The sequence below is a fragment of the Myiozetetes cayanensis genome, unplaced genomic scaffold (genome assembly GCF_022539395.1).
Source record: "Myiozetetes cayanensis isolate MyiCay16 unplaced genomic scaffold, myiCay2020 scf6-25, whole genome shotgun sequence".
NCBI lineage: Eukaryota > Metazoa > Chordata > Aves > Passeriformes > Tyrannidae > Myiozetetes > Myiozetetes cayanensis.
Genome location: NW_026087853.1, coordinates 56,315,122 through 56,342,547, shown reverse-complemented (window position 1 = coordinate 56,342,547; position 27,426 = coordinate 56,315,122). Strand labels below are relative to the sequence as shown.

General features: G+C 43.4%; 2 protein-coding genes across 5 annotated transcripts; one reads left to right on the top strand and one right to left on the bottom strand.

Moving 5' to 3' along the window:
• Positions 1 to 1,188: 1,188 nt before the first annotated feature.
• On the bottom strand, positions 1,189 to 8,690 carry DHCR7 (7-dehydrocholesterol reductase). Of its 3 annotated transcripts, none has more exons than XM_050336376.1 (8): positions 8,550 to 8,690; positions 6,289 to 6,394; positions 5,797 to 6,019; positions 5,015 to 5,105; positions 4,497 to 4,710; positions 3,859 to 4,063; positions 3,400 to 3,531; positions 1,189 to 2,814 (listed from the first exon to the last, which is right to left on the bottom strand). In XM_050336376.1, exons 2-8 carry the CDS (start codon positions 6,384 to 6,386, stop codon positions 2,350 to 2,352), a joined length of 1,428 nt encoding a protein of 475 aa, XP_050192333.1. In that variant the 5' UTR covers positions 6,387 to 6,394; positions 8,550 to 8,690; the 3' UTR covers positions 1,189 to 2,349. The 3 variants fall into 3 exon arrangements, with proteins under 3 accessions (XP_050192333.1, XP_050192334.1, XP_050192335.1); XM_050336377.1 differs by having other exon boundaries at positions 8,536 to 8,673; XM_050336378.1 differs by having other exon boundaries at positions 6,289 to 6,391; positions 8,550 to 8,671.
• A 1,377-nt stretch (positions 8,691 to 10,067) lies between these two features.
• Positions 10,068 to 25,952, top strand: NADSYN1 (NAD synthetase 1). Of its 2 annotated transcripts, XM_050336489.1 has the most exons (21): positions 10,068 to 10,183; positions 10,338 to 10,398; positions 10,864 to 10,980; positions 11,245 to 11,298; positions 11,679 to 11,768; positions 12,185 to 12,236; positions 12,910 to 12,998; positions 14,102 to 14,219; positions 15,077 to 15,208; positions 15,974 to 16,048; positions 16,226 to 16,350; positions 16,574 to 16,622; positions 17,258 to 17,360; positions 18,039 to 18,207; positions 18,559 to 18,694; positions 19,946 to 20,052; positions 20,817 to 20,948; positions 21,219 to 21,288; positions 21,889 to 22,017; positions 22,472 to 22,648; positions 25,441 to 25,952. In XM_050336489.1, the coding sequence occupies exons 1-21, from the start codon at positions 10,099 to 10,101 to the stop codon at positions 25,492 to 25,494; spliced, it is 2,124 nt and encodes a 707-aa protein (XP_050192446.1). In that variant the 5' UTR covers positions 10,068 to 10,098; the 3' UTR covers positions 25,495 to 25,952. The 2 variants fall into 2 exon arrangements, 1 of the variants encoding a protein (XP_050192446.1); XR_007631544.1 differs by lacking the exon at positions 25,441 to 25,952 and having other exon boundaries at positions 10,076 to 10,183; positions 21,893 to 22,017; positions 22,472 to 22,495.
• The last annotated feature ends 1,474 nt before the right edge of the window (positions 25,953 to 27,426 follow it).

The window sequence follows — 27,426 nt, the reverse complement described above, 5'->3', positions numbered from 1 at the left end:
TAAGGATTATTAGTCAAGAATATTTACAGCCTGGTAACGTGAATACTTCCAGGTTTTTCCTGGCCATGTGCATCCTAAGGCAGGAGCAGGGTCCAGAGGGTCTCACACAGGCTCTGTGTGAACCCTTGCTGGGTTCACCCTCAGGGATGAGATGGGTCTGCTGACACCTGCAGCTCCAAGGGAGAAGAGAGACCAGACAGGAGAATCTCTGTGGACAGGAGTCCAGCAGCTCTCCCAGAGGCTCTGGGAGGGATGGAGCCTCCTGCCAGAAGTAACTGAGATGTGCAGATATTCCTTCTCCTGCTGCTGCACAGCTGGAGTGAGAGAGAGCCCTGGAGTTAGGAACATGTGCCTTTGCCACCGGAGGATGATTTCTGGGAACATGTGGAGCGTCATCTCCTACAGCACTGTCTCAGCTTCCTGGGAGCCATGGATTGGGCACTGGGGTTTCCACATTCACTGATGTGTCACGTGCTCCTGGGAATACCTCACTGGAATGGCATGGGCTCCCATATTTACTTCCAAGCTTTTCCTGTCCCTCAGCATCATCGGGCACTGATGCTTCAAGGTCTACCTGCTGCACCATGGACTTATCCACAACCACAGATCCTTCAGGCTTGTTCTTGGGCCATAATCCTCTCGTGGGCAGGGACATAACCATGGCCACAGATGAGAAGATCCTTCTCTGCCATGGATAGCTTATCCACAGCCGTTGATCCTTCAGGGTGTCCTGCTCCCATGTGCACTCATCCACAGGTCACAGTTCCTTCGGCTGGAGTTCACACTGGAGTTCCAGACTGTCCAGTACAGAAACAGCAGTGATGCCCTGGCCATCTGCCAGCCCAGGTGTGTCACCACTGCTGTCACCAGTGTCCCCAGGCACAGCACAGTAAGATGAGAAGCAGCAAACCCCAAATTAAACCACTAATGAGCACTAGGAACCAGTGAGCCCTTAGCAAGCACAGGAGCCTGTCAGTGAACAGCTAAACAGCACTAACAGCTACAAATCCAGTTTAGAACATTCCAATCCAGCCTGCTCTTCTCTCAGACCCTTCCAGCTCCATGCTGGGCACCAAAAAGGACCGACATGCCTTGACCCCAGCTGGCAACTCAGTCCCACATTGCCACCCTCTCACTGCCCTGCAGTGGGATGAGGGAGGGAATCAGAGAAGTGAGAAAACCCAGGGGTTGAGATAAACACAGTTTAATAGGTTAAGGAAAAGCTGTGCACACAAACAAACAAAATAAGGAATCCAGTCCCCACTTCCCAGCTGCAGGCAGGTGTTCAGCCACCTCCAAGAAAACAGGGCTCCATCACATACAGTGGTGACTTGGGAAGACAAACACCACTCTGAACAATCCCCCCTTCCTTCTTCCCTGAGCATGGTGTCACAGGGCTGTCCCACCTGTGTCCCCTCCCAACTCCTTGTGCACCCCCAGCCCACTCCCCGGTGGGTGAGATGCAGAAGAGGCCCTGACAACTGTGTAACCACCGCTCAGCAATAAGGAAAACATCTCTGCATTACCAACAGTCTCAGCACAAATCCAAAATCAGCCCCACACCAGCTACTGTGAGAAAATGAACTCCACTCCAGCCCAAGCCAGCAGAGCTTGGTATCTGCACAAAGCAAGATTTGGTTTCAGCATCAAAAGAATACTCAGTTGGTCACATACCATATTCTCAGGGGCTGAGAATGTTACTTTTGAGTTAGATTAACTTATACCATCTTTCACAAACATTGCCTTTAGATTAGAACAATAATTGAACATCAGCTTCTCCAGTTCGGTATTTCCCCAGATAATCTCTTGAAAAGCAACAAACAATAAATCCTCCTTTGGGCTTCTTACTGACAGGAGGTTCTGACTGTCACAAGCAACTGCAGCAGACAACTTCTTTCATAAAGACATCACAGAACTACTTTCCTCCTCTCCTAAATCACTGGAAACTGGTTCCAGAACTCAGCTACTGGGAAAGGTAAGGCCACCTCCCAGCTTTGTGGGATTCCAGGAGTCTCACTACATGCAACTTTTCATCTCCAAGGTAATTTGGAAGGTGGGGGTACAGGAGGGAATTCCAGGTAGAAGAGTTTTCTAAAAAAAATGGGGCATTTCAGTGCCTCATCTCATTTACTTTAAGCACAGCATTGCCTGCACGGTCCTTCACTACAGCAAGGATTATTGTCCAGCCACCTTTTCTCCTTCAGAACAGCACAGAGTGTCCTTCACAAAACCTTGGTGTTAGTTTACCTGTGTGAATGAACTCCATTCCACTCAAAGAAAAAAAAAAAAAAAAAAGCCAAAACCCCAAAAACCCTTTCTTCTTTCTTCTCCCTGGATTCTGTGCCAGCCTTAAAACACCCCGGGGATGAGCCGGTAGGGCACCGCAGCAGTGTAGAGCTTCCAGTCCTTCCCATATTTGCTGGAACAGCGGTGCTCATCCCTAATGCAGCGGTGGGTGAGCAGAATGGTCATGTAAATGACGTAGAAGTAAGGCAAGATGTGTGCAAACCCACAGGCCAGGCAGTAGGCCAGCGAGCCCAGCAGGTCTCCCGTGTAGTTGAAGTGACGAGCCCACCCCCAAAACCCCGAGGTCATCAGCTTGCTGTAATACTTGGTGCCATCCACGGACATGTAGGAGCACTCGATGTACTCGGGTTTCTTCCCCCAGATCCTGCAGTTCCCATCTGTACGACGGAAAAGGTCCTTCTGGTGGTTGGTCGCTCGGAAGATGTAGTAGCCGATCAAGCCCAACATCAACACGCCCACGGCGTTGGCAGTGCCCAGCTGGACGGGGTGGTAAACCAGATACAAGCCCTGGGGAGCACAGAAACCACAGTCACTGGACTTGCAAGGTGTGCTCAGGATGCCAGACCAGTTACTTGACTACAGTGACCCACGACAGACGAGAAGAAGGGACGGGAAAAACCCACTCCACTGCTACAGCTGTGGAAAACTTGCACAAAACTCTGCGCCCTGCATTTCCCTTCTCTCTTTCGCTCTCCAGAACTTAGTGAAACAAGAAGAGAGAAGCTGTGAGGATGCAAACAAAGCATGAGAGAAGGAAAAAAAAACCAACCAAACAACAGAAGCCAAACAAACCACCACCAAACAAAAGACCCTCAGCATGCAGGAGTACAAAAAGAAACTGAAAGGATTTAGAAAAATACACAGATAAAATAGACAGTGACAGAAAAAGGCAAAAAAAGAAGGAAAATATGTCAATTCCATGCATGGACAGTAAGCCTTCCTACAAGTGGATTGTTACAAGGAACATTGTCATGGATTTTCAACACTCAAACTGTCTAGTAGTTATTTAAGGTACAAATTCTACTGCTGGGCAGAATGTTTCTGTAAAGGTTCTTTCCTTTTAGCCCAAATATGGATTGTACATATTTTTACCTGCAGAGTATAGAGGTAAGGCAGCCAAACACAGTCTCCCCAGCCCAAATACCATCCAAAATGATCATGGCAGATATCGATGGTTTTCAAATACCAGGCTTCATTCCAAAAGAAGTCCAAGACATAAATACCCTGCAAGAGAATAATTTCACATTATTAACAGAGCACAGTCACCACTTACTCTGTTCAACGGCATCAGCCTAATCTCTGTGCTGTCTTGGGATATGATCTCAAAATTCACTTGTGAATTCCATGCCAACACTTGAAAAACAGTGTTTCCCGTGGCTCTCTGAAGGAACACGAGCGTCCAAAGAAGTCCCACTACTTCATCACTGAATGGGCTTGTTCTGGTCAGTTTAAATTCCTGTCTAAGTCTAATTTCCACCAAAGGAATTTTTTTCCTACTCTGATACGACCTAATTTCCAAATTGGTTTCTTAATTTCCTCTTCTGCACTTACCTGAAGGACATTGACAAGGATCATGGAGTTTGTCACTTGGCCATACAGCTCCTGTTGTTTGGCAGCATAGGAAAGGTTAATGAGAGTCCAGGCCACAATCCCAGGGCGCCCATTGAAGAAGAGCTTGAAATCAAACCACCTTCCTATTCGAGGGTTAAATTCAATGCCCATCATGTAGTCGTAGAAGAAATTGCCAGTGAATTTGCTGGAAAGCAGCAAAAAATAGAAAAGTACACAGTTATACTCGAGTACAGGCAATTACCATTCTGACCATACATTTCAGATTAATTTGATGTAGTGATTAAAAATCATAAACCCACCACGTAAGGCTGTGCAAGACAACACAAACTGACCCAAACATTAACATTAAGAATAAATTTTAGAATTTCACAAGTGTCCTACTTTACTCTTTGTTTACACTTTTGAACAGCCTAACTATAACTTTATTTATAGGATGGAGGTGTCTGTGACACTGATGCTGCTGTCATATGTATGAAACCCACAGGATGGTGCTAATGAAGCAAAGAACCACAGTCAAATCTTAGCTTATACATTCGGGCCAATCATTCAATCTGTATGTTCAATTTTCATTTAACTATTTAATAACTAGTACTCTCTCATTACTCAAAGTCACATACCAGTCTTTGGCATTGGTAGGGAAGAAGTAGCCTTTAATCATTGCAAACGTGGAAACTGCATATCCCAGGATATTGGCACACCACAGCAGAGGAATCCAGTTGTCAAAAATGATGGTAGGGGAGAAGAAGTGGAAATAATAGGCATTTGCAAACCAAAGCACATGGGTAATGATCCAGGCCTGAAGTCCATTGATTTCATATTTATTCACTACACCTAAAATAGGAAAAAAAAATGGACTGTTCAGTGACACTACATTCATACAGCTTTTTATTAATATACAGAAGCTCAAGTAAGTGCTCCTGAAATGACCTCACTTTTCTGAAGGCTCTGCTGTAACCATTAGGCTTTGTTAGGCTGAGTTCTCTCCTCACAAAACTGAATTGAGAATCTCCCTCAATGCTGATGGAAGTAACAGGTGACCCTTTCTAACACTTAGTTCTATTAAAGACTGTAAGTACAGAAATACTCTAATTTTAAAAGATTGGAGGGTGTGCATGTATTCTAAGGGAGAGCTTACCAGCAGGGGTGACAGCACCTTCCTGTACACCTCCCACATATCCAGGAAGAAACTTATGGCAGAAATCAGGAACGAACGTATACAAAAACACCTGGAAGAGAGAGATTGTATTAACAGGAAATACAGACAAGATAAAACCCCTCACAGCACTATTTTACAAATACCAAATATAACATACTCTGCAGTTTCTAAGAAGTATTGGGTAAGCAAATCTGTATTGGATAAGCAAATGTGGCAATATTCAGCCGCTGTGATTTTAGATCCCAGCTAACACACAACTCCAAAGATGTATTTCCTGACAGGTTGTTAATTCTTTTTCGGTGGGGAGGCAGGACAATTGGTAACAGGTAGATTCAGGTCCTTATCCTTTCTATTTTGAAATTAATCTGAGATATAAGTGTTTCCCAATTAGGAAAAAAAAATTGGTTTGCTAAGTTTGAAGATATTTCACACTTTTAACAGCCTTCTTTCACTGCCTGTCTATAGAAACCATCAGCCCTTCTGCAGTGCTTTCTTGGGTATGAATTTAAAACAAATGGGTACAGTTTTTCTATAGTAACTTCATCAAGGATTATGTCACACAAGGAATATTTGTGTATATTCCCTACACACTTATTTTTCCAGTCCATAAGCCTCACTTGGATTCCAAAACCCACGGGGAAGTGAGAAACGCCAAAGAGTAAATGCCAGGGCTACGTTCCACTAACCTTGGTGCAAAAGGATTCATCCAAGAGCTGTTTGAAAAACCAGACCCTTCATCAGTTCATATCTCAATCACGTACCTGGAAAGCCACCCAGAGGCAATAGATGCCAGCAGCCCTGTAGGTCAGCGTAGGAGTCTTGTTCCAGATGTCAGACAGATGTGTGTTCCCTGTGAGCAAGTCCCTGAGGGGATCAGTCAGAGAGCACTGGTACTGGTCACAGGACATGATGAAGTAATACACGATCAGTGGGGCAAACAGGAGCAGGAAAAGGATGCTCGCCAAGGAAAACCAGTCCACCTCCCTGCAATCCAAAACACAGCAGGTTTTTTCCCCGGTTTTCAGGTAGACAAGTGGTTTAATTATTATCAGACAATTCTTTTTCAGTGGCCCTTCCAGATGAACTGGATGAAAACTGAAAATGTTTTCAGGAGCACAGACATTTCCTTTGGTCAAACATTATAACAGTCTGTTATTAACAGAGGGAAGTTTAACAGGAATGGAGTAACTTTAGGAGGAAGTGTGAACCACTTGGAAATACAAGGGCTCATTAGGGTCATCAGCTTCTCTCACCATGCTCTTCCCCACTGGACTTGAGATGTCTGAGTATCATTTTGGCTGGGTTTGTGTTTTCTTTCTTGAGCAGGTTTTTTCTCCTGATGGGCTGCCATGATGTCTTCTAGGAAAGAAAATATTCACTGCATTACTCCAGCCTATTCTCAGTAATGGAGCCTACGGCTCCACAAGAGAAACACAACTAAAAGTTATTAAAAACTCTTCTACAGCCTTCTGATTACATGAAATTTGGAGGTAGAGGGAAAGAAGGGAAAGATCCTTAGCAAATCCTAATGAGCTTATATTCAGCAAAACATAATCAAAACAATGATGGCAAACTAACCCATTAAACTCCTGGCTAACTGGAAATTTTAAGATGTATTATATAACATAATATTATATATGGCACATTATTTACATGTGAAATGCAAAAGGAAAATGTCTTGCCACGTTCTTTAAATCTCTGAAAATAAATTCCTGTATCTAATTGCCTTCCTTAATTAGAGAAATGGCTACTGTTGTAACATCATCTGTACTGGACCCTGCTAATGAGGTACTCTTGCCCAGACCCCTTGCTCCAGATGTGCCAGCTACACCACAGAAAACAAGAGTTAATCTCATCCAAGTCAAAAATCAGCTATTATGGCAGTTGACACTCTGTGGGGTTTAGCACTGGAGCTGAATGTCTGTGGGATCTCTGGGACACAACAGTGTATTTAATGAATGGTGCTGTTTCTGAACTTCCCAGGGCAGGTTGCAATGGGCTGCTGAGGCCAAAAGATTTAGCCTAAGGATTTTTATCTTTTGAAACTACAGGCTGAATTTTAGGGATAAACTACAGTATGGAAAGTGGATAAAGCAAAAAATAGTGTTTCTTCCTAAAATAGTCCACTTAGAAAACACTGATGGGCTTGTAAAATCCCAAAGCTTGAAGCCCGCTCAGCAAACCTGACTCCTCACCTCCACTGATCATCAGGAACTGGACTCTCTCCTGTGTCAGGATATCATCTGTGTACCCTGTATTAAAGTCTCATAACTTCATAACAAAAGTAGCATTATAATCTCACATTTCTGTAAAGGTTTCTTTAGCAGATGGGTTTAAAAGCCAACCTTTGCTGCCATGACCATTTAATGCAGAGAGGTGCTACAGAGCCAAAGGTTATTTCTGTTGCCAGCTTTGCTACACTCTCTAAGAACTTCTGTCCAGATCAGTGCTGGCAATGAGAATTCCTACTTTACACTTGTTTCGTTTTTCAGGCTTTGCATTTCAAGAATGGTGACTTTTTATTGGACACTCTGGAATGGTTGTAAGTAACAGCCTCAGAAATTTTTTTTTCTTATTTCTGAGGGAGAATTATCAAACCTATCTTTTGAGCATGCAAACAGTTGAATGAATTGTACAATTCTAAATAGAAATCAATACATTTGCTCTGATTAATGTCTTAACTTATATATTGCTAAATAGTTTTTTTATTGTTGCCTTCTGTAAAACAATGGCTACTACTTCTTTATGAGATCACCTTTACGCTTATGGATTATTTTTAAAAAAAAGTGTTACAACCTTTGAAGTCCGCTTGTTGCCACAGAACAATAACGTGCAAATATTGCATCAAAATATACAGAATATTAAATATATACAAATAAACACGAGGAAGTTAGGACTTGACGAGAGCTCTGCAGGGGTAATGAACAGAGGACTGGTTTGATGTCATACAACTGTGGTGACCATGAACCCACGCTCTGAGCTTTGATTTATTGTCCTCTTTTTTAACTGCCTGCCTTCCCTTTGAGGGGGGGGACACAGGCCTGTATTTTGCATGGTCTTTTGTCTTATTTTGCAGGGTAGACCAGGGGCCGAAGATTTCTTTTTTTTTGGAGCCAAATAGTTGGATCCAGACTCAGCTACTTTATCGGTGCGTAAAAATCAGGAGCTGGGACTCCGCGGTCCCGACGGGACCCTCCCAGCTCAGCACATTCCATGATTCCATCCAGTCCCACTGTCCGAGTCCAGCACCGCCCCAGGAACCCCTAAACCACTAAACCGTGTCCGCTCGTCGCCAGACCCGGGCGCCTCTGAAACACCTCCCGGGATGCTGACTCCACCTGCCCCTCTCTCCCACCCCCGGGACGGCTCCGCTACGGCCCCGCTCGGCTCTGGATGGGGAAGGAAGAGAGAAGGGGGGGGTGGGGAGATGAAGGAAGGGAGGAAGAGATCCCGCGGGGGGGCCGCGCACCGGGGGTCGCTCGAGGGGGGGGTTCGCTCACCGAGGGTCACTCACCGGGGGTCGCTCACCCGGGACCGTGAACCGGACGGTCGGTGGCTGTCCGGGGGTCGCTCCCGATCCCGTCCCGATCCAGCCGTGCCGGCTCCCACACGAACCTGACCGGCGGACCCTCGGCAGGTGCCGCCCCCGCCCCTCGGCCCCGCCCCCTCCCCTCGGCCCCGGCCAATCCCCGCCTCGCCCCGCCCGCCCCGCGCCCTCCCATTGGCTGCGCGCGCTCAACCCATGGGGCGAGCGGCGCGCGGGGCGGCGCGGGCGGAGCGCGGGGAGGGAATCCCGGGAATCCTCCGTGGATGGCAGGGACGGCCGTGCCCTGGCCGGGGGGGAATGGATGTTCGCTGCCCCCGCGACAGCATCTGGGGCGGGCCCGTTCGGTGCCCAGCCGCCCTCTGGGGGAAGAACCTTTTTTTTCTGATATCCAGCCTAAAGCTCCCCTGGCACGACTTCCAAGGCCATCCCCTGCGGTCCTGTCTCTGGTCACCCCAGAGGGGAGATCAGTGCCTGCCCCTCTTGTTCCCCGCTCCAACAGGTTGTAGGCTCTAGTGAGGTCTCCCATCAGTCTCTCCTGTCCAAGGAGGCACTTCAGGTGTGCCCTGGGTCACAACGAAGCCCTGCGGCGCTACAGGCCTGTCACTTTAGGTGGCCACAGAGCTCCACTTTGTTACTTTTAGGTATCCACAGAGTCCCTTAAACTGGATTAGACCACCTTGACTTGTCAGCAAGCTCTCAATGTTCCACTGACCATTATAAGATGTAACATTATCTATCACTTGAGCATAATTTGCACCAGCCGGGTGGGAAAGGGCCTGGGGGTGCTGGTCGAGAGCAGCTGAACACCAGCCCAGGTGCGCCCAGGGGGCCAAGAAACCCAATGACACCCTGGCCTGTGTCAGCCACAGGGTGACCATCCCCCTGACCGGGCACTGCTGAGGCCCCTCCTTGAAACCCTGGGGTCAGTTTTGGACCCCTCGTGACAAGGAAGACACTGAGGGGCTGGAGGGTGTCCAGGGAAGGGAATGGAGCTGGGGAAGGGACTGGAGCACAGGTGGGATGAGGGGTGGCAGAGGGAGCTGGGGGGGCTCATCCTGGAGAAAAGGAGGCTCAGGGGGGACCTTCTCGCCCTCTACAACTCCCTGACAGGAGGTTGTAGCCAAGCGACAAGCAACAGGACGACAGGAGATGGCCTCAAGGTGTGCTGGGAGTGGTTTAGCTAGAATGCTAGGAAAAATTTCCCCGCGGAAAGGGTTGCCAGGCGTCGGAGCAGACTGCCCGGGGAAGTGATGGAATCACCATTCCTAGGGGTATTTAAAAACCCGGTTTAGCGGTGGGTTTGGCCGTGCTGGGGGAACGGCTGGACTTAGTCTTTAGGCCTTAGACTTCAGGTCTTTTCCAGCCTAAAGGATTCTGCGATTCTAGTACAGAATAAAGCTGGAATCCGGTATGTAGGGAGCCTCACGGCAGCCAAGCACAGGGAGGGATCGGGAGGAGGGATCGGGAGCGCTGGCTCCACCCCGGAAGCGGCCGGGAAGGAGGCGGCGGGGCCGCCATGGGCCGGGCCGTGACCGTGGCCACTTGTGCCCTCAACCAGTGGGCTCTGGACTTTGAGGGCAACCTGGAGAGGATTGTCAGAAGTGAGCGCAGGGCGGGAAGGGTGGTGGTGGCGGCGTCTGCTGAGCTCGCTGGCTGCCCGCAGGAACCCTCCTTCCCTCCTTCCCTTTTCCCTCCCTTCCCATGCCTGTGCTGGAACCGCGGGCAGGTCCGGGCTTTAACCCAGCACTTTTCCAGGTATCGCCGTCGCCAGGAGCAGAGGAGCCCGGTACCGGCTTGGTCCAGAGCTCGAGATCTGGTGAGAGGGCTTTGTTGGCGCTGGGCTCGCTGCGTTCCCGGCTCATCCTGGAAGAGCAGAGTGGGAAAACCAGCCCCTCAGTGCCCAAAGCTCCGTAAATGCTTCCAGCGGTGCGGCTGTCGGCGCCCAGAAAAGCGCTGTAGTTGCGAGCACGGGATGGGTTTGGCTCGGAAACCTGAGCGGTACCGGTGATCTCTAAACCTATTTCAGCGAGTTTTCCTTCAGAGAAAATGTGGCAAATTTGAATTCCGCCCGCTGCCCTTGAAAGGAACGATCACGAGGCGATATAAAACGCCAGGGAGCTTTAAATGCTGTCAGTAGGGGTGATGTTGACAGCCCTCCTTCCTCATCTTCTGTGCAAATTACCTGTGTGGGTGAAATGTCCACGGTCTGAAGCAGTTCTGGTTCTTCGTCCCTGGTGCTGATTTGGCTGAATTTTTGATTTCTTAATGTTTTTGTACGCAGTGGTTACGGCTGCTCAGATCACTATTATGAGTCTGACACACTCCTGCACTCCTTTCAAGTTCTGGAAAAGCTTTTGGAGTCTCCAGCTACTCAAGACATTATCTGTGATGTGGGAATGTAAGTTTTTTTGTTTGGGTTTTTTGTGTGTACATGTGATAAAGGGGTTGACATATCTGAGACTGACAGGATAGTCAGTAACTGATTATTTTTTTTTCAACTACTTGAATTAAAAAATTAGAAGCTAAAGCGTAATATATTGTTTTGCTGAATTCTTTTCAGTGAGGTCTGAAAAATAGTTTTTGTGGAACGAAGTAGAACTTATATCTTTTTTTATTTCATTTAATGAGCTTAGTCACTGCTAACTTCTGCTTCTTTTCACAGGCCTGTTCTGCACAGAAATGTTCGCTACAATTGTCGAGTGATCTTTCTAAATAAGTAAGTTCTTTACATGTTTTGTGAGATAACACATTAGTGTGTCCTTTCAGAGAGCTATTTGGCCTTCAAGTGAGATTCTTCAGTGCTATGTGGAGTGATGGAGTGTATCTACTAAATTTTAAGAGACAATGTTTTGCACTCTCTCTATTTCTTTTCTGGATTTGTAGAAACTAAATTTCCACTGGTTCCTGAAAGACTTGAGAAAAACCCCTTGAGTCTGCAAACAAACTTGAAAAGTGTTTGCATGTAGTAATTGTTTAATGTGCATCATAATAGAAAAAAAAAAAAAGGAGTTGATCTCGACCGGTGTTCATGTATAGCCTTGCTTGTCTGTACATCAGGTCTTAACTTGCCCCTCCTGTTTTGTTTTATGATTTAAGGAAAATTCTTCTGATCAGACCAAAAATAGCATTGGCAAATGAGGGAAACTACAGAGAGCTCAGGTGGTTCACCCCGTGGAGCAAAGCAAGGTATGCTGGTGGCTGTTGAAGTTGTGTTTAAAAGCACAGCTGTTTGAAGCTGCAGCAGCAGAATTGAAGTCTCTGCAGCAAATAATGGTGTGTTTCTTATTGGTCTGGTTTCTAGCTAGGATGGAGCATTGTTTACCATGCATTTCTGAAGCAAAGAGCTATAAATTGCCAGCTTATGATCTTAGCATTTCTGATTTATTTAACTGCAATAATTTTTTTTATTTTTATTTTTCATTTAAAAATCTTTTATATTATTTAAATATGTCTTTTAAAATTATTTTTTAACACATAAAGCTCTGTACAACTTGAATACAGTTTCTTTAATCAGTGGCAGAAAGCATGAGAATGTGGAGATGAGAATAATATTATATGCTGTGATTCACATCATGTATTCACAATCTATAAACTTCTTTTAGGCATGTGGAGGAATATTTTCTACCCAGGATAATTCAGGAAGTGACTGGACAGGTAAGTTGCTTTTTTTTTAACTAGTGTCTTCCACACTCAGCAATTAAAAACTGCAGCACATCAAATTCTGCTGCCAGTCATGTTGCAAATTCATAGGTTTCAGTGGTAGTTCTCAGTTACATTTAGTGAGAGCATAATTTAACCTTTTTTTTATGTTAGTATGTGGCAGCAAAGCAGACAAATTTGAAGTCTGCCTCAGTTATTTGTGTATAGAGGACCTTGATGGTCTTATTTTGCACAATTCTGGTACTGCATTTATCTGTGCTTGAGATTGGTATGTGTTTTTAGGTAAAAGAAATAAAACTAAAAAAATCATTGGGCCTTCTTGATTCAGAAGGATCTAAAACTTGGGGTATTTTCCACTTAAGCAGAACTGTGATTCACAGTGTGAAACAGTCTCTGTTTTGTAGATGGAAGCAAAGCATTGGATCTGGATACTACTGAAATTTCAGCATAAAATTCCAGTCAATCCAGAATTTTGCGATTTAGAGTTGTTTTTTTTTTTAACTTGGTACAAAAAGAAGGTGTAATGTGAGTGATATTGTGTCACTCATTTCACATGAGTGAGCATTCAATTTTTATAAATTTTTTTAAGATTTGTAGCTAACTTTTTGAATTGAACAGATTCTTCTACTACATGTGTATAAAGATGTTCTTGGGTTTTTTTTCCCAGGAAACTGTTCCTTTTGGGGATGCAGTGCTAGCAACCAAAGATACCTGCCTAGGGGCAGAAATGTGTGAAGAACTCTGGACACCAAATAGGTAAAGGGGGAAAAGAAATGTTTGAAAAGATCTGCTTATTGTGTAATTTGTCTTTCAGAAAGTGACAGTAAGCTAAAATATAATTAAGAGCAATAAATACCTTGTGGAAAAGATCTCACTAGGCTCGGTGCAGGATGGCCAAAAAATGTGAGTGGCGAAGCTAAATTAATTAGAAAGAGAAGGCAGGAGAGAGATACAAAAAGAACCAGAATGAAAGAAGTGACCTGAGGAAACAAATGACAGATAAACTATGGTGCTCACATTCCAGACACTGGTCAGCTTTCAGCTCGGCCTGAGGCTGAAATGTCCTCTCTGGATCCATCTCTATAACTTGATAGAGGCTCAAAGGTATTCTGTATCAATTTTTAGTATTGATTTTGTCCAGCAATCATAGTTTTGTATTATTCCCACTTAACTGTACCTAGTCTCAGAGTTTTGAGATTATTATTAGGTCTTTTAATTAACTTTCTTCCTGTTATCTTTGTTTTTGACCAAATCCTCCCAGCCACTCCTTCTGACAGACAAATTGAGCACTCTTCTGTTTGACAAGGCAGAGCACAGGCTTCTAGGCAACATCACTTGGAGATGTCTCACTTTTCTTAAACATTTAGCTGTTAGCTTAGTCCTGGCTGCTTTTCTTTTTAACCAGCATCACACAATGCAAAAAGAAGCAAAAAAAATTCACTAAGGAAAAGCGAAGCCTATTAACATAAGTAATATTTCCTGTTATTATTTAAGTTCCTGCTACAATTTAAAGTTCTTCCCAACGACAAAGAAGATCCCTTTCACAAAGGGGTGGAGGGGAGATGTGGCAGCATGAAAGCTCTTTACAATATAAACTAAATGTTCCTGATGTATTTCCAAATCTCACAGTTACAGACATTAATTTCCTTGTAACTGCAGAAGGTTAGAAATCACATTTGTGAAAAATGTGATTTTTTTTTTTTTAGTATTGATTTCTTGGGACGTTGTCAAAAGGAAAAAAAAAAAGGCAGCCAAAAAAAAAAATCTCCTTTTTATGGTTCTGTTTTTGGATTTACTAAGAGACAAGGAAAATGGTCCCACAACTGACCTTGCACTGTATATCCACGTTGCTCTGACAGCCCTCATATTGACATGGGACTTGATGGTGTGGAAATCTTCACCAACTCCTCTGGGAGTCACCACGTGCTGCGAAAGGCTCACACAAGAGTGGATTTGGTGAATTCTGCCACGGCAAAGGTATAAATTTTAATATCCAAAAAAGGTTATGCACCTCATTTTTTTTTTCTCAGAACAGTCTCCTCTCCTGTGGCAGGACATAGAAAGATTTTGGGGGCCCTGACAGTCCTTGTTGTTACCTGTCAACATACAAAAATCATCCAAAAGTCTCTTTCATTTCCTGAAAATGATGGTTTCTTTCCCAATTTTCATTCACATAGCAACATTGTGTTGGGGAAATATCAGTAACTATATCAGGAAGGGGAAATAGAAATCAGGGTCTAAACTTAATTTTTCCTCTGTTATCTTCTTACTTAAAAAAATATTTTTCTACTTTGAAAGTCCTGTTTGTTTTAAAAAAAAAAGGAGATATTAAGTAATGAGACTGTAATCCTTTCTGATAGTGATGGGGACAAAAATAAAGCAATGAGGGCACATTACACTGTGAAAAACGTGCAGCTGCTTTGTCATTGTAATTTAACAGGCTTAGGTTATATTTAACAGTATCTGCTCTGTCCTCAGATATCCAAATCTCAATTTGAACTTAGAATTTCAGTTTGGAAGTGCTGCCCTCTCTACTTGGGCTGCTCTTGCTACTAATAGAGGACTTCTAACACTGTGAAAGGGACAGAGCTCACTTACTGCATTTACTCCACCTCGTTGCTTGTTTCTGTCGTGCATATCACACGCCAAGTGCCTTTGCAAATGACGGGGGAGAGCCCCAGCCATAAATCACTTACAAGGTAAAAAGAGAAGAAGATTGTAAGAAGGGCAGGAACAGAGATAAGATTTTGTCCTTTAACAAACATCCTGTCAGGTGCTGTGTTCTGAGCAGCATTTTCCCTTCTCTCCTGCCTGGTTTTTTTTTCCCTTCCCAGAATGGTGGGATATATATTTTCGCGAACCAGAAGGGCTGTGATGGTGATCGCCTGTATTACGATGGCTGTGCCATGATTTCCATGAACGGAGAAACAGTTGCACAAGGATCCCAGTTCTCACTGGATGATGTGGTAATATGCTCACCCCAGAGCTGCTAGTTACAGGTGAAATTTGTAAGGCTGCATTGATTCTTAACACGTGTTGAACACTCAGTGTTCCAGACATTCCAGACACTGGGTCCAGGGCTCTAGACTGAAAAAAGATGTATTTTAACTATGCTATTCAACTAGATCCAAGCTTTTTTCTTAGTCAGATTGCCCAGATCTGATCTGCAGTAGCTCTCCTGCTTTTGTGAGGGGGGAAGAGCTCTCACAGTGGAAGAACTTCATGAGAACGTTTTTGTGTGCAATCACCAGGAGGGGGAGAGACCATGTTAACTTACCTAAAGAAAAAAAGGGCAGTGGTTGCAGTGTTATAATTGTAACCCAGTTTTGAGACAAAAGGTTTCATAGGTTGAGCTTTACTTCAAAAAGCGCCCTCTCAGTAGATTTGTCACCAAAATTGCACGTTTCCTCACGTTATGTGCCAAATCCATCTCCTTCCCCAGTGTGCTTCTTGCCTTTTCCTTTGCCGCAGCTTGTGGTGAACCTTTTGTTCAGCCATCTGACAGGGGCCATAAATTTGTTGTGGTTTGTGGGTGTCCTCAGTGTACTCAGTGAGGCAGGTTGGTCGTAACCCCTTTTTAATCTAAGAAATTCTGCCAAGCCAGAGATGATTTGTGGAGCGAGCATAAAAAATCTATGTGGAAAATTTCCCCAACAATTTTTTATAGTCCTGGCCTGCCAAGCACTGTTTATCTGTTTGTGAATGATGTCACATTGAAAGCCTTTCCACAGGAGGTGCTGGTGGCCACTCTGGACTTGGAGGATGTCCGAAGTTACAGAGCAGAGATTTCATCCCGTAGCTTGGCGGTAAGAACCCTTTTAGGGAGGTTGTGTTTGTAGACTCTGCCAAGTTTGAATAGTTACTGAATGTAAAAAGTATCTGCATGTCTTGATTTTTCACAGTGTTCTATGGATCTGATGTTTTATAGGTAACATGCTGCTTTAAAGTTGATGTCTTACAAATTCTTCTGTACTGTTTCTTAGGCAAGTAAAGTGAATCCTTATCCCAGGGTAAAAGTGAATTTTGCTCTGTCATGTCCTGATGATGTAGCTGTACCCACCTGTATGCCAATCCAGTGGAGATATCATAGTCCTGAGGAGGAGATCAGGTAAACATACACTGAATCTGTTGCTTGAAAATTACTTCTATTAAAAAAAAAAACAAACAAACCAACAACCAAAACTCAAACAAACCAAAGAAAGAGATAATCATAAGATGTTACTTAGATTTAAGTAAAGAAAGTGTCTCATTGGAAGAGCACAGGAAATATGTTGACTTGCTCAGGTGCTATTGCACAACCCCCTTAGAATGATCATATTCTCTAATTTCAGCCTTGGACCTGCATGTTGGCTTTGGGACTATTTAAGGCGCAGCAAACAGGTAAGAACAAGTGGGTTTGTTCTTTGCCTTGGTTACACATCATCTGCTGTGCCACAGGGACGGGACACATTGCAATCCTGTGCAGCTGGGAATGCAAAGGGATGTTAGTCCAAGGTTCAAGGTTATCAGTTTTTCACTGGTAGCTCATTCAGACTTAAAAATTCTATTCCAAGTGTGACTTCAGTGTGCTCTTTGCACCTTTCCCTTAGGAATCATGCTTTCCTTTGGAAGTCGAGCTAACCTAACAAAGGGAATTTCTTCTTGCTGTTTTTCAGTAAGGAAGATATTTGAGTGGTTTAATGGAGATGTGTAAAATAAGCAGAGTGACATGAACTCATAATTCAGTTTAATAGTGAAGTATATATGAAAAAGTAATCATTGTTTTAGCTCTTCTCTGTTACTAGAGGCTAAGGACATACTGGAAGTTTTTCTAACCAAAGAATTTACACTGACTACTTGTTTGATTATCCACTTGAGGAGAGTTTATTTTGCTTTTCCCCAGTAGAACATAAACAACTTGAACAATGCACCTGTCATTCTTTTACTACAAGATGTGTTTCTGAATGGTGTAGTTTTTTATTTTTTTTTCTAATTTTTGCTATGTGGAACATCTTTTTTCTTGCTCTGTTTTCAAGGCAGGATTTCTCCTACCTCTTAGTGGTGGAATTGACAGCTCTGCTACAGCCTGCATAGTTTATTCCATGTGTCGCCAGGTTTGCCTGGCAGTCAAGAATGGAAGTAAGTAGGTCTGTGTGTCTGGCCAGCCATGCCTGCTAATGGTTACAGACAGGTTAATATTACCTGGGTGTAGTAGATGCAAGAGGTCATCACTGGCAGACTCCTTCCCAGTTGTTCCAGTGGAGTCCTTTTTATCTCCTCTGAAATTCCAAGCAGAAAACGCACGTGCAGGTTGAGGTTTTTTTTGAATTTGCTTAGTGGTTTTCATTTTGGGTTTAAGAGTTGGATGTGGAACTCAGGCTGGTATCTGTTCACATTGTTCACTGCCGATGTAGTTTTGGGATTTGAGTTTATCCTGAAAGTTTTGTCCTATTAAAATCAGCACTACAAAACATGGTTAGGCACTTTTAGGTTCAAGCTCTAATTAGGCAGTTTTAGGTTCAAGCTCTAAAACTGGCTTTAAATAGACTTTATGCCGTTTAACTAAGCCTTTGTACATATTGGATTGTGTTTTCTATGAAGACTCTTTAATAGAGCAAAAGGGTTTAAAATCAGAAGCAAACCCGGTAGTTCTTTTATTTGATACCTGAAATCTTGTTTGGGGAGTGAGATGATGGAATCATTTTATTTGGGAGGGGCTTAGCTGGAACACCAGGAATATACAAGGTGTTTGCATATCCTGGGTAGCAGGAGGGCAACAATTTCCCCTCTTGTTGTGTTTGTTTGCCCTGCCCTCAGATGCAGATGTGCTGGCTGATGCACGAAGGATTGTCCATGATGAAACCTACACCCCCGAGGATCCCCGGGAATTCTGCAAGCGTGTCTTCACCACCTGCTACATGGCCAGTGAGAATTCCTCCCAGGACACCTGCAACAGGGCTAAACTTCTGGCTGAGCAAATAGGCAGGTACAAGCTGGGAAAAAAACAAAACAAAACAAAAAACAAGTGTTCTGGCGAAGACTTTCATTGAAAACTTTCAAATTCTAAAATGGGGAAAAAATAAGGTCTAGGAGGTATGTTAAGATGGATTGTTACAGGTATTATTTTAGTGTTAATGTGAGGCAAACTTGGAAGTGTTTGGCGAGGGACAGCCTCTGGAAAGTGTTCTTCTTTCCTAAATTTCTTCATACCAGATCCAAGAAGTTAGCAGCCTTTAAAACATCACATGATGGGTGGGGTTGTGGTTTTTGCTTTTTAATGGTGTTTTACCTAGTCAGATTGTGCTGGTTGAGTCACTTCTGCTTGAATTCTTCTCAGCTATCACATCAACCTGAACATAGATGTGGCTGTGAAAGCTGTTGTGGGAATTTTCAGCACGGTGACAGGTCGAACTCCCCGATTTTCTGTCTACGGAGGGAGCAGCAGAGAAAGCTTAGCACTGCAGAACGTGCAGGTGTGTGGAGGCTGAATCAGGTCAGACCCTCTTGGTTGTGGTGTTTTGTGGTTTTTAGAGTACAAAATGGTAAAATACCAGCCTGAACTTGTGGTGTGCCCCTTGAAGATTTGTGGGCTTCCCAGTAAATAAACGCTTCTCTGCAGCAGAAATCTACAGTCCCACATAATTCAGGAGGAGACCAATTGTTGATGACTTCTGTAGGAGGGTCAGGAAGGAAGAGGACCTGCCTCTATCCCATCAACAGCACTGGTCTAGGTGCTTTTTAGGAAAGCATCCCCAAGAGAAAGTTGCCAGGTCAGGAAAACAAGCAGCAAAGTATCTCAGTGGGCAGGTCTGAGATCCCAATGGGATCGTGGCAGGTCAAGACCCAAAAATACTGCTGCTGTACACTTTTCCCTGGTGAATTTTAGCAGCCTCTAAAAGGCTCTGGGGGAGACATCAAGTTCAGTTCCTAGATGCCCTCTGTTTTAGAAGGTAGAAGAGAATATTTTAATTTTTTATTTTTTTTAACATCAGGAGGTACTTAATCTTCATTAGGCTTGTTTTGGCCTGTTCTTAAAAGCTTCCAATCCAACCAGCAGCTCTGCTTTAATTCTGGCTCAGTGTTGGTCGTCCTGTTTGAGAGTTTTCTGTTAGTTTGAGGACTTGATCTTTCTCCCCTTTTATTACTGGAGAAATCCAGCTGTCTCCTCTGGAAGCAAACATTGGATCCTTTATCAGCTTTTTGGATAGGCTTTAGTCACGGAGGAGTGTGGTGATTTGCTTAACACCACAGTTGTGGCTGGAGCTGGAGGCTGAATCCCAGCTTGGTTTTACCATCCTTGGAAAAAGCTGAGTTTCAGAACGGGGACAAAAGCAAAGTGAACTTGTTGTAAATGTCATGGGTTTGAAGAAAGGGATTTATTTACTCCATAAAAAGGGGTGGTAGACAGATGGTTCATCTGCACACTTTGTCCCTTGTGGATCCTTGTAGGAGGTAGAAAATGGCAACTACTCCCCATTCTGCAGTTCAGAGCAGAACAAACTTGCTCAGTCATGTAGTTGTGTGGCAGTAGCAGATACTGAAACTGGCTTTACTTAAGTATGTTCAGCATCTTCTCCATTAGACCACTGTTCTTGCAGTTAACACCCCCTCACGTTTTGTTCTTTATGTTTGTGGGGGTTTTTTAGGGAATTGATTAATAAAAGTGACTGGGGAGAAATTACCCTGCTTTGTAAACTTGATTTCTCTTGGATTTTGCTTTGCAGGCTAGAATAAGAATGGTCCTCGCCTACCTGTTTGCTCAGCTGACACTGTGGGCTCGTGGGATGCCAGGGGGACTGCTGGTCCTGGGATCTGCCAATGTGGATGAAAGGTTGGTGAAAATTAGAAGTCTAAACCCAGGTGGAACAGGGCATTGCGTTTCCTGGCAACTCTACCAAGTCCCATGTAGATCATTACTCAGAAGAGGTAAAAAACCTAAGGATATACTGATAACAGTGAAATTAATTAAAATAGTAGAATCAGCCTGAATGGAAAATTGTGTGGTTTTTTTCAGAAGTTTAGCCAAAGTATTGCTGTAGCTTTCCAATAAAATGCTGTTTTCAGTGGAGCTTGCCCTGTGCATTCAGTAGCTTAACTTCCCAATTTGTGGCATTTTCAATTACTGAATTTAGGAATTCAGATGTGAACTTTGAGTTGAAAAAAAGATTTTAAAATCTGGAGTTACTAGAGCTGAGTATTTCAAGATTAAAGCAATCCTTGTAGGACTGTGGGATTGTTAACCTCTAAAGCTGTGAGAGTAGTGTGCTGGTTCTGTGGGTGTTTTGGGATTTATTTTGTTAATTGGTCAGCATGGTATTTCAATTGTTTTGCATCAGATTTATTGCCTTAGCATGGGCAGTTTGGCAGTGTTTCATCATTGTTTAAAATACCATCTTCTGCTGGCAGTTCCATGGCTTTAGGGTAGCCCTGTTGCAGCTGAACATGTTTGCCCTTTAGGTATAAATATCTTAACAATGTGCAGTCTGGTCCTCCCTTTCTTTCTTCCACATAAAAATTACTATTTATATGGTATAAATGATTACATAGCTACATTATTATCTCCAATGACAATATAAAATTCCCTCTCTGGCTCAGTCTCCGAGGCTACTTGACAAAGTACGATTGCTCCAGTGCTGACATCAATCCCATTGGTGGGATCAGCAAGACTGATTTGAAGAACTTCATCCAGTATTGCATTGAAAACTTCCAGCTCACAGCCCTCAGAAGGTGAGCAGTGAGTGATTCGGTGGCTGGGTTTTTCTCCAGCATATTTTGGGCTTTACACTTTGTGGTGTTAATGCCACTGAAGGACCTGTTTGTACCAGCTGCTTTTGGTTTTTTTTAAACCTGGAATAGCTTGCAGGCACCACTTCTTTAAGTTATCTAGTCCTTTAGCAGCTTATGCCCTGAAAAGGTTCTGAATAAAGCATTTGATTTTTTTAACAAACCAGACTGTTTTAACTAACACTCATTTTCCTTTTACCTTTTACCTTACAGCATCATGTCAGCTCCACCCACTGCAGAGTTAGAGCCCCTGGTGGATGGACAAGTGGCTCAAACTGATGAGGTAATGGGCAGTGCCTTTAAAATGCTCTGGTAAGCCTTATCCCCAAATTTTTGTCCAATAACTATTGTTTTTTACTCTTATGCTTCTTGACAAGCATGTTGTGAACGGTGTTAAGGCTGCCAACAAGGCACTGGTATCCACACTAGCCCTGTCATGCTGGCAGTAGTTTCCAAACCAGCAAAATTAACTTCTTTTGAATGATTTTAGATTTTGGGCACTTGGGAGGATGGGTGTTCTGAAATTCAGTTTGTTTTAAGTTTTTTTTAATATCAAAAGAGAGTCAATCAGCGCCTTAATACTATCAAAATGACTGGTGACAAAGCCCTTTCTCTTCTCCTCAGAAGTCTCTTTGCAATCCACTTGGAAAAGAGAGGACTGGTGAGCCCAACAACTACCTCTGAGGGGCTCAAATCTCCCAGTTCAGAGAGATTACAGTTATTTCTTCCTTCTTCACATAGTAGTATTATTTCTTTTCAACACTGACAGTTTCATTTGGGTGTTTCTTTTATTAAACCAGGTTCTTGTAATTGCTCCATAAAACCATTAATTACAGTTTGCACAGTTAAGATTCTCGGTGACTTTCTGTGTGTGTGTTTTCAGGCAGATATGGGGATGACATATGCAGAGCTCTCAATCTATGGCAAGTTAAGAAAAATTGCAAAGGCTGGACCATACAGTATGTTCTGTAAGCTGATTAATATGTGGAAGGAAATCTGTACTCCAAGAGAGGTAATATACCAAAAAGTAAAAAAAAATAAAAATAGTTTAATGTTTTTGCTGAAATAGCATATGTTTGGAGAAAGGTCAAGTTTCCTTGTAACTGAAAGGGATATTTCCATTATTTTGTGAGTAGTAGAATATGCTGGAAGAGCTGGTGTGCATCTCTTAAATGGAGCTTGTTGTCTGTGTTGCAAATCGTTAAAACAGTAATTGGGTAATTTGAAAATAATTACTTCAGAATTACTACACCTTCAAGGGAAAATTGTTCTCTGAAATAAAGATGGCCAGCTAGTCTTGAAGCCTTTGGTTATTGTGTTCTGAGACCAAAAAAATAGCTCCTGCTCTGGAAGAACATCCACACTGTGTAATGGTAGAACACACTCTCCAAAGTACCGTTCTCCCCTAAACCTTTTCAATACTAAAGAACTGCATCTGATTAAGAGCTATATTCTTTGTACACCAGGTGGCATCCAAGGTCAAGCATTTCTTCAGGATGTATTCAGTTAACAGGCATAAAATGACCACCCTCACTCCTTCCTACCACGCCGAAAACTACAGCCCCGACGACAACAGATTTGACCTGAGGCCTTTCCTTTACAACACCGCGTGGTCCTGGCAGTTCAGGTGCATAGACAAACAGGTAAATGCCCTCTTATTCTCGCTTGCTTTTACATCAGAAGTCCTCACAGTGGGCTGAGCCTGGTTCCAGTGAATCTCCAGCACAAGACAACTAGCATTTAGGGCAGTAGTTACCGCAGAAATAACCGTGATTGTTGTTTTCACGTAACTGCAAGGCCAGTGTAGTGGTTTCAGTGTAGGTTGTTTGGTTTTTTTGTTAGCTTGTTTGTTTGGGTTTTTTTAATTGTCATAATGCCATGAAAACAAACCAAAAAGAATATATGTACTGAGGTCAGGAACTAATAAGTGTACCCAAACTCATGGAGTCTTGTGCTGATCAGGGCAACAAGCTTATGTGTTTCAGTTTCAGCTCAGGAGCTGTGTGAAGGGGTCTATCTAATTGCAGAGTTAAGACTTGACCTACATCTGCCTGGGGAAAGCCAGTAAGAGGCAGCAATTCACTGGGAATGCTTTTCCCACCTGCTTCTGCAACAGTTCCTCTTTTAAACCTCACTTCGGTTGACTCCCAAATGCCTATTTGCTCAAACACAGCAACAGTAATGGTACCATTCTTAGGCTGAGCACTGTGAGGTGTGGAAAGGCTCAAAGCAGTTACAAGAACCATGTTTAACTTTTTGGAGTTTTTAGCCACCCCTTCAAACTTTTTTTTTAAATGCCTCTTTTATGGCAAAAGTGCTGGGGTGAAGGATTTTAGCACCTTGAAGCTTTTTCTGCCAGAGATTTTACACCCCAGTTGCTTTTAAGAATATGTTTATGTATGCAATAAAATATTAATTCCTTCGTCTGTGAAATGCCAGACATGTTGTAATAGTGTTTTATTACCTTGAAACCTGGGATAAAAGCTACCATGTGCAGTACTTTATTGTAGGTCTGTATGGTGTTGGTTTGGTTTTTTTCCATCATTTTGGACTTTTTCCCACTGAAGTCCGGGACAAAAGTTCTTTTGGCCTCAGTGGGAGTCGGGTAAAATATTTTTATAGGGTCTGGACCAAAATGTAATTATTTTATGCTTACAGTAAATGTGATTAAGATCTTTTAATGATGCAGGATCTTGTTACACTCTTTAACTAGATTTGTATGGAATAGCAGTTGTGCTGTGCAAGGGTACTGGCCATTGCAACTTATTCCTGAAAATCTGCTTGGGGAAGATTTTATTTCGTAGGCAACAGTAACCTGGACTGATAAGAGTTCAGCAGTAACCTGGACTGGTAACTCATGTAGCTTTTTGCAAGACTGGAAAATAATATTCAAGAAAGGGAATGTGGTTTCCTCTTATTGTGTGTGTTCAGCACAACTGTACTTCTGAAGACACTCTCTAGGACAGTGTCTCACTGGGAATTCTGCTCCTGGGACTTAATCTGCACTCAGGGTTTTTCTGGTATAAGTAGCAGGCCTGTGGAAATTAGATATAAACTCGACATAAACCCCACCTTTATTTAGGTAATGCCAGGTTTTCCTGTAGAAGAGTCATGTTAACAGCTGGAGCTCATTTGTGAATGGAAGCAGCTTGGAGTGCTAATGATGGAGAAATCCTTCGGATTCGTGGAAAGAGTTTTTCTGCTGCGGATTGTTTGTACTGTAGTCAAGCCAGCTTAGTTATCTGCTCGTTTTAAGTGCAAAATTCCCTTTCTATTTGATGCAGAAGGAACAGGGGTAAGAGGAAGTTTTATATCGGAGTGTTTGCTGGGAATTGCCAGGTATGCCCTTGGAGTCTTAATGTTGTTCAGCTTTACCTAACTGAGGGTTCCACCCAGGGGGTGAACCTTGTAGTGGTTTAGAGCAGCAGTAGCACTCCTGCCTTGGAGCTGTGTCTGAAATAAAGGATTTGTGATTAGAGCACGCACTTCTAACAACTTCCAGGTGCCAAAATACTCCCTGGGATTTCAATAGGTGGCATAATTTGAAGGAACAGAAGACAGATAGTACATCTGCCCCCAGTGATCAGGTATCTGCAGGCTGCCTTCTGCTTTTCCAGTGTTTACTGGTCATTCCACAATGACCAAAAGTTTTGTCAACCTTGTAACAACCTTGTAAAAACCTGATGTTTGTGTGTCTTTCACAACCAGTGGCAGATACTGATGGAAGAACGTGAGAACGGGAATTTATAATATGACTCTCCCTCTATATCCCCATAGATTTGGGGAACATGGAATAGAATTTTCCAGAGGTAGAAGTAGCATGCAGAACATTGTGTTTAGTTTGTGCTCTTGGTCTGTTCTCCCTGAGTTTGTAGAATCCTCTCTGAAACTATTTACTTTCTTGGCCTTAGCAACAGCTTATACCTAACAATAAAGGTAATTCCTTAAATTAAGTAAAAACAATGAAGGTCAGTTTTACAGAACTGTGTATGTGAGCATGAAAAGCATCTCCTGTGGTCATGTTAATTATTCTGGGCTCTCTGTTTGGGGTGGGTTCCAGGTTTATAACCTGATCTGATCTGATCTGACAGGTGTGACTGAAAGGGGCAGTCTTGCCTGCCTCCCTGTTTTCTCCCAGCTTTTGAGATGGCTTTGGTGCTTGTCCCACTCCTTGGTCAGCCAAATGAAGGCACCAAACTGACAAAAAACCAGGAAGTGACGGGAGCAGGCGGCCAAAGGGAGGTTGAGAGGGGTGGATGGGAAGAAAGTTTGACCTTTTAACTGCAACTAACACCCTGTTCAGCTCAGCTGTGCCCTAGAGGGCATCCTCACTGTCAGTTCCTCTACCCTGTTTTGTGATGGAAGTCTGAAAAGACAGGAGACATTAAATGCAAGCACATTTTTACTATTGAATTGGTTTCCTTTTTACTTGCAGGTATCCAAGATAGAAAAAAAGGAAGGAATTTCTCCAGTTGAAGACGTGGACTGATTTCATGTCTTGTTTAATTTGCCAAGTGGAATGTTCTGAACTGGATTATACTGTGATGATGAGCAGCGATGACCCAAGCAATTGTTGAGCTGACCATTGTAACCAAGTCTTCTTTTTTGTTGTTTGTTGGTTTGGGTTTTTTTATTGACTCCCTGGTTTATTCCCAATATACTTAAACTGTAGATTGGCTAAGGAATCATTTATTAAGGATTTCCTTAATAAATTTAACTACGTAATTTAAAATATTTGGATAAGCCCGTCATAAATAAACAAATAAATGCAGGGTAGTCTTTTGTGAAAGGAAATACACATACAAACATGAAGTTTGGTTCTCATAAATTGGATGTGATTTTTGAGTAACATTTAGCTGAAAGTAAAATTTTAACTGTTCTGGCATGTGCTGTTGAGGGCAAAAACTCATCTTACTTTGCAATAAACTTGTAATTTTGTCATGCTAATTGACTCAGTTCTTATTTTACATGTTTTTTATATATCTAACATTGGCTTTGTAGACTGTCATGTCTAACGTGAAGCAGATGAGTAATGTCCTTGTTAGTGGAATCAAAATTAGAGTTCAGCTTCTTGTTTTGTTTTGTTTGAATATTGCAGAATGAAATATAAAAACCAGCTTCCTTTGAGCTCAATTAGCGTGTTTCCCACTTTCCACCTCCTGTTTGCAAAAGCTTAAATTTTAACTTCCCTGGTCTTTTAAATGTGTCCAGTGCCTGAGTCCCTTTTCTGCCTTTTCACTTGATGTGTAGCTGTTTCTGTTTCTTTTTTAAAACTTGTTTTGAAAGGTGCACTTTTAATAGGGGAAACTAGAAACCCGTTTCTGAAGTTCAGGGCGATCAACACTCAAACAGCAGAAGAGCTTAGACCAAGTGAGACTTCAGTTAAAATGGTCCTGCATTGTGCCAGTGAGAAATGTCTGCTAAAGAGCACATTCTCCACATTTGTTTTTTGTGATCCAGACAGAGTTGATTCACTTGGAGTTAAAGATGCTTCATTGTTTGTTGTGGGTTTATTATTTTTATTTAAATACATAACTAGCTTACCTTACTTGAGGCTGCTGGTGTGAAGAGTGTTTGTTTGTCTGATGGAAAACCCCAAGTGAATTTGCCTTCTTTCGCAGTTAGTTGGGCACTTCCACTTCCCATTGCAGACAGAGGGAGTGGATGAATTTTGAACAGAAGCTCGAGAATTCATCGTATACTTGAAGGCTTCTTATTTCTTTTTTTCCTCCTGAAGCTACTAGTTTTGTCTTTCCTGGCAATCACTGAAGAGGAAAGGAGGAAACACTTGGTTTCATTCAAATAAAAAATATCAAGAATAATACAATGTTTATGTGCTTCTTTGAGAAGCTGCCAGAAGCTTCCACCGTGTCCACTGGAGTCAATGCCAGGCGGCTCGAGGACGGACCTGCTGCTGGCAAGCAATGCTGGCAATGCCTCTGGTAACGTATTTAAGAAGGAAAAAAAAAAGGTTACTGCACAGATGTAATCGCAGACTGAGATGAGAGGAGTGGGAATACGTCCTAGGAACAGCTCTGGCACCACGGTCAGTGGGGAAGGAGGGGCAGGAGGTGCTCCAGGAACCGGAGCTGAGATTCCCCTGCAGCCCATGGTGCAGCCCATGGGGGAGCAGATTCTCCTTCAGCTCCTGGAGGAGCCCCGCACCGGAGCAGGTGGATGCCCGGCGGAGGCTGTGACCTTGTGGATCGCAGCTGGAGCAGGATCCTGGCAGGACCTACGGAGCGAGGAGCCCGCTCTGGAGCAGGTTTCCTGGTAGGACTCGTGCCCCTGCGGGGGACCCACACTGGGGCAGCCAGTTCCCTGCACCCTGCGGAAGGGACCTGTGCTGGAGCAGTTCCTGAAGAACGGCAGCCCGTGGGAAGGATTCGCGCTGGAGAAGCTCGGGGAGGACTGATTCCCG

Bases quoted from the DNA above. Each gene is read 5' to 3' on its own strand.
- DHCR7 (XM_050336376.1), bottom strand. From the start codon at position 6,386: ATGGCAGCCCATCAGGAGAAAAAACCTGCTCAAGAAAGAAAACACAAA. The intron at 6,020-6,288 runs GTGAGAGAAGCT...TTTGGATTGCAG, and splicing joins GTCCAGTGGGGAAGAGCATG to GGAGGTGGACTGGTTTTCCT. The intron at 3,532-3,858 runs GTAAGTGCAGAA...ATTCTCTTGCAG, and splicing joins TCCTTGTCAATGTCCTTCAG to GGTATTTATGTCTTGGACTT.
- NADSYN1 (XM_050336489.1), top strand. From the start codon at position 10,099: ATGGGCCGGGCCGTGACCGTGGCCACTTGTGCCCTCAACCAGTGGGCT. The intron at 10,184-10,337 runs GTGAGCGCAGGG...GCACTTTTCCAG, and splicing joins CCTGGAGAGGATTGTCAGAA to GTATCGCCGTCGCCAGGAGC. The intron at 10,981-11,244 runs GTAAGTTTTTTT...TTCTTTTCACAG, and splicing joins ATTATCTGTGATGTGGGAAT to GCCTGTTCTGCACAGAAATG.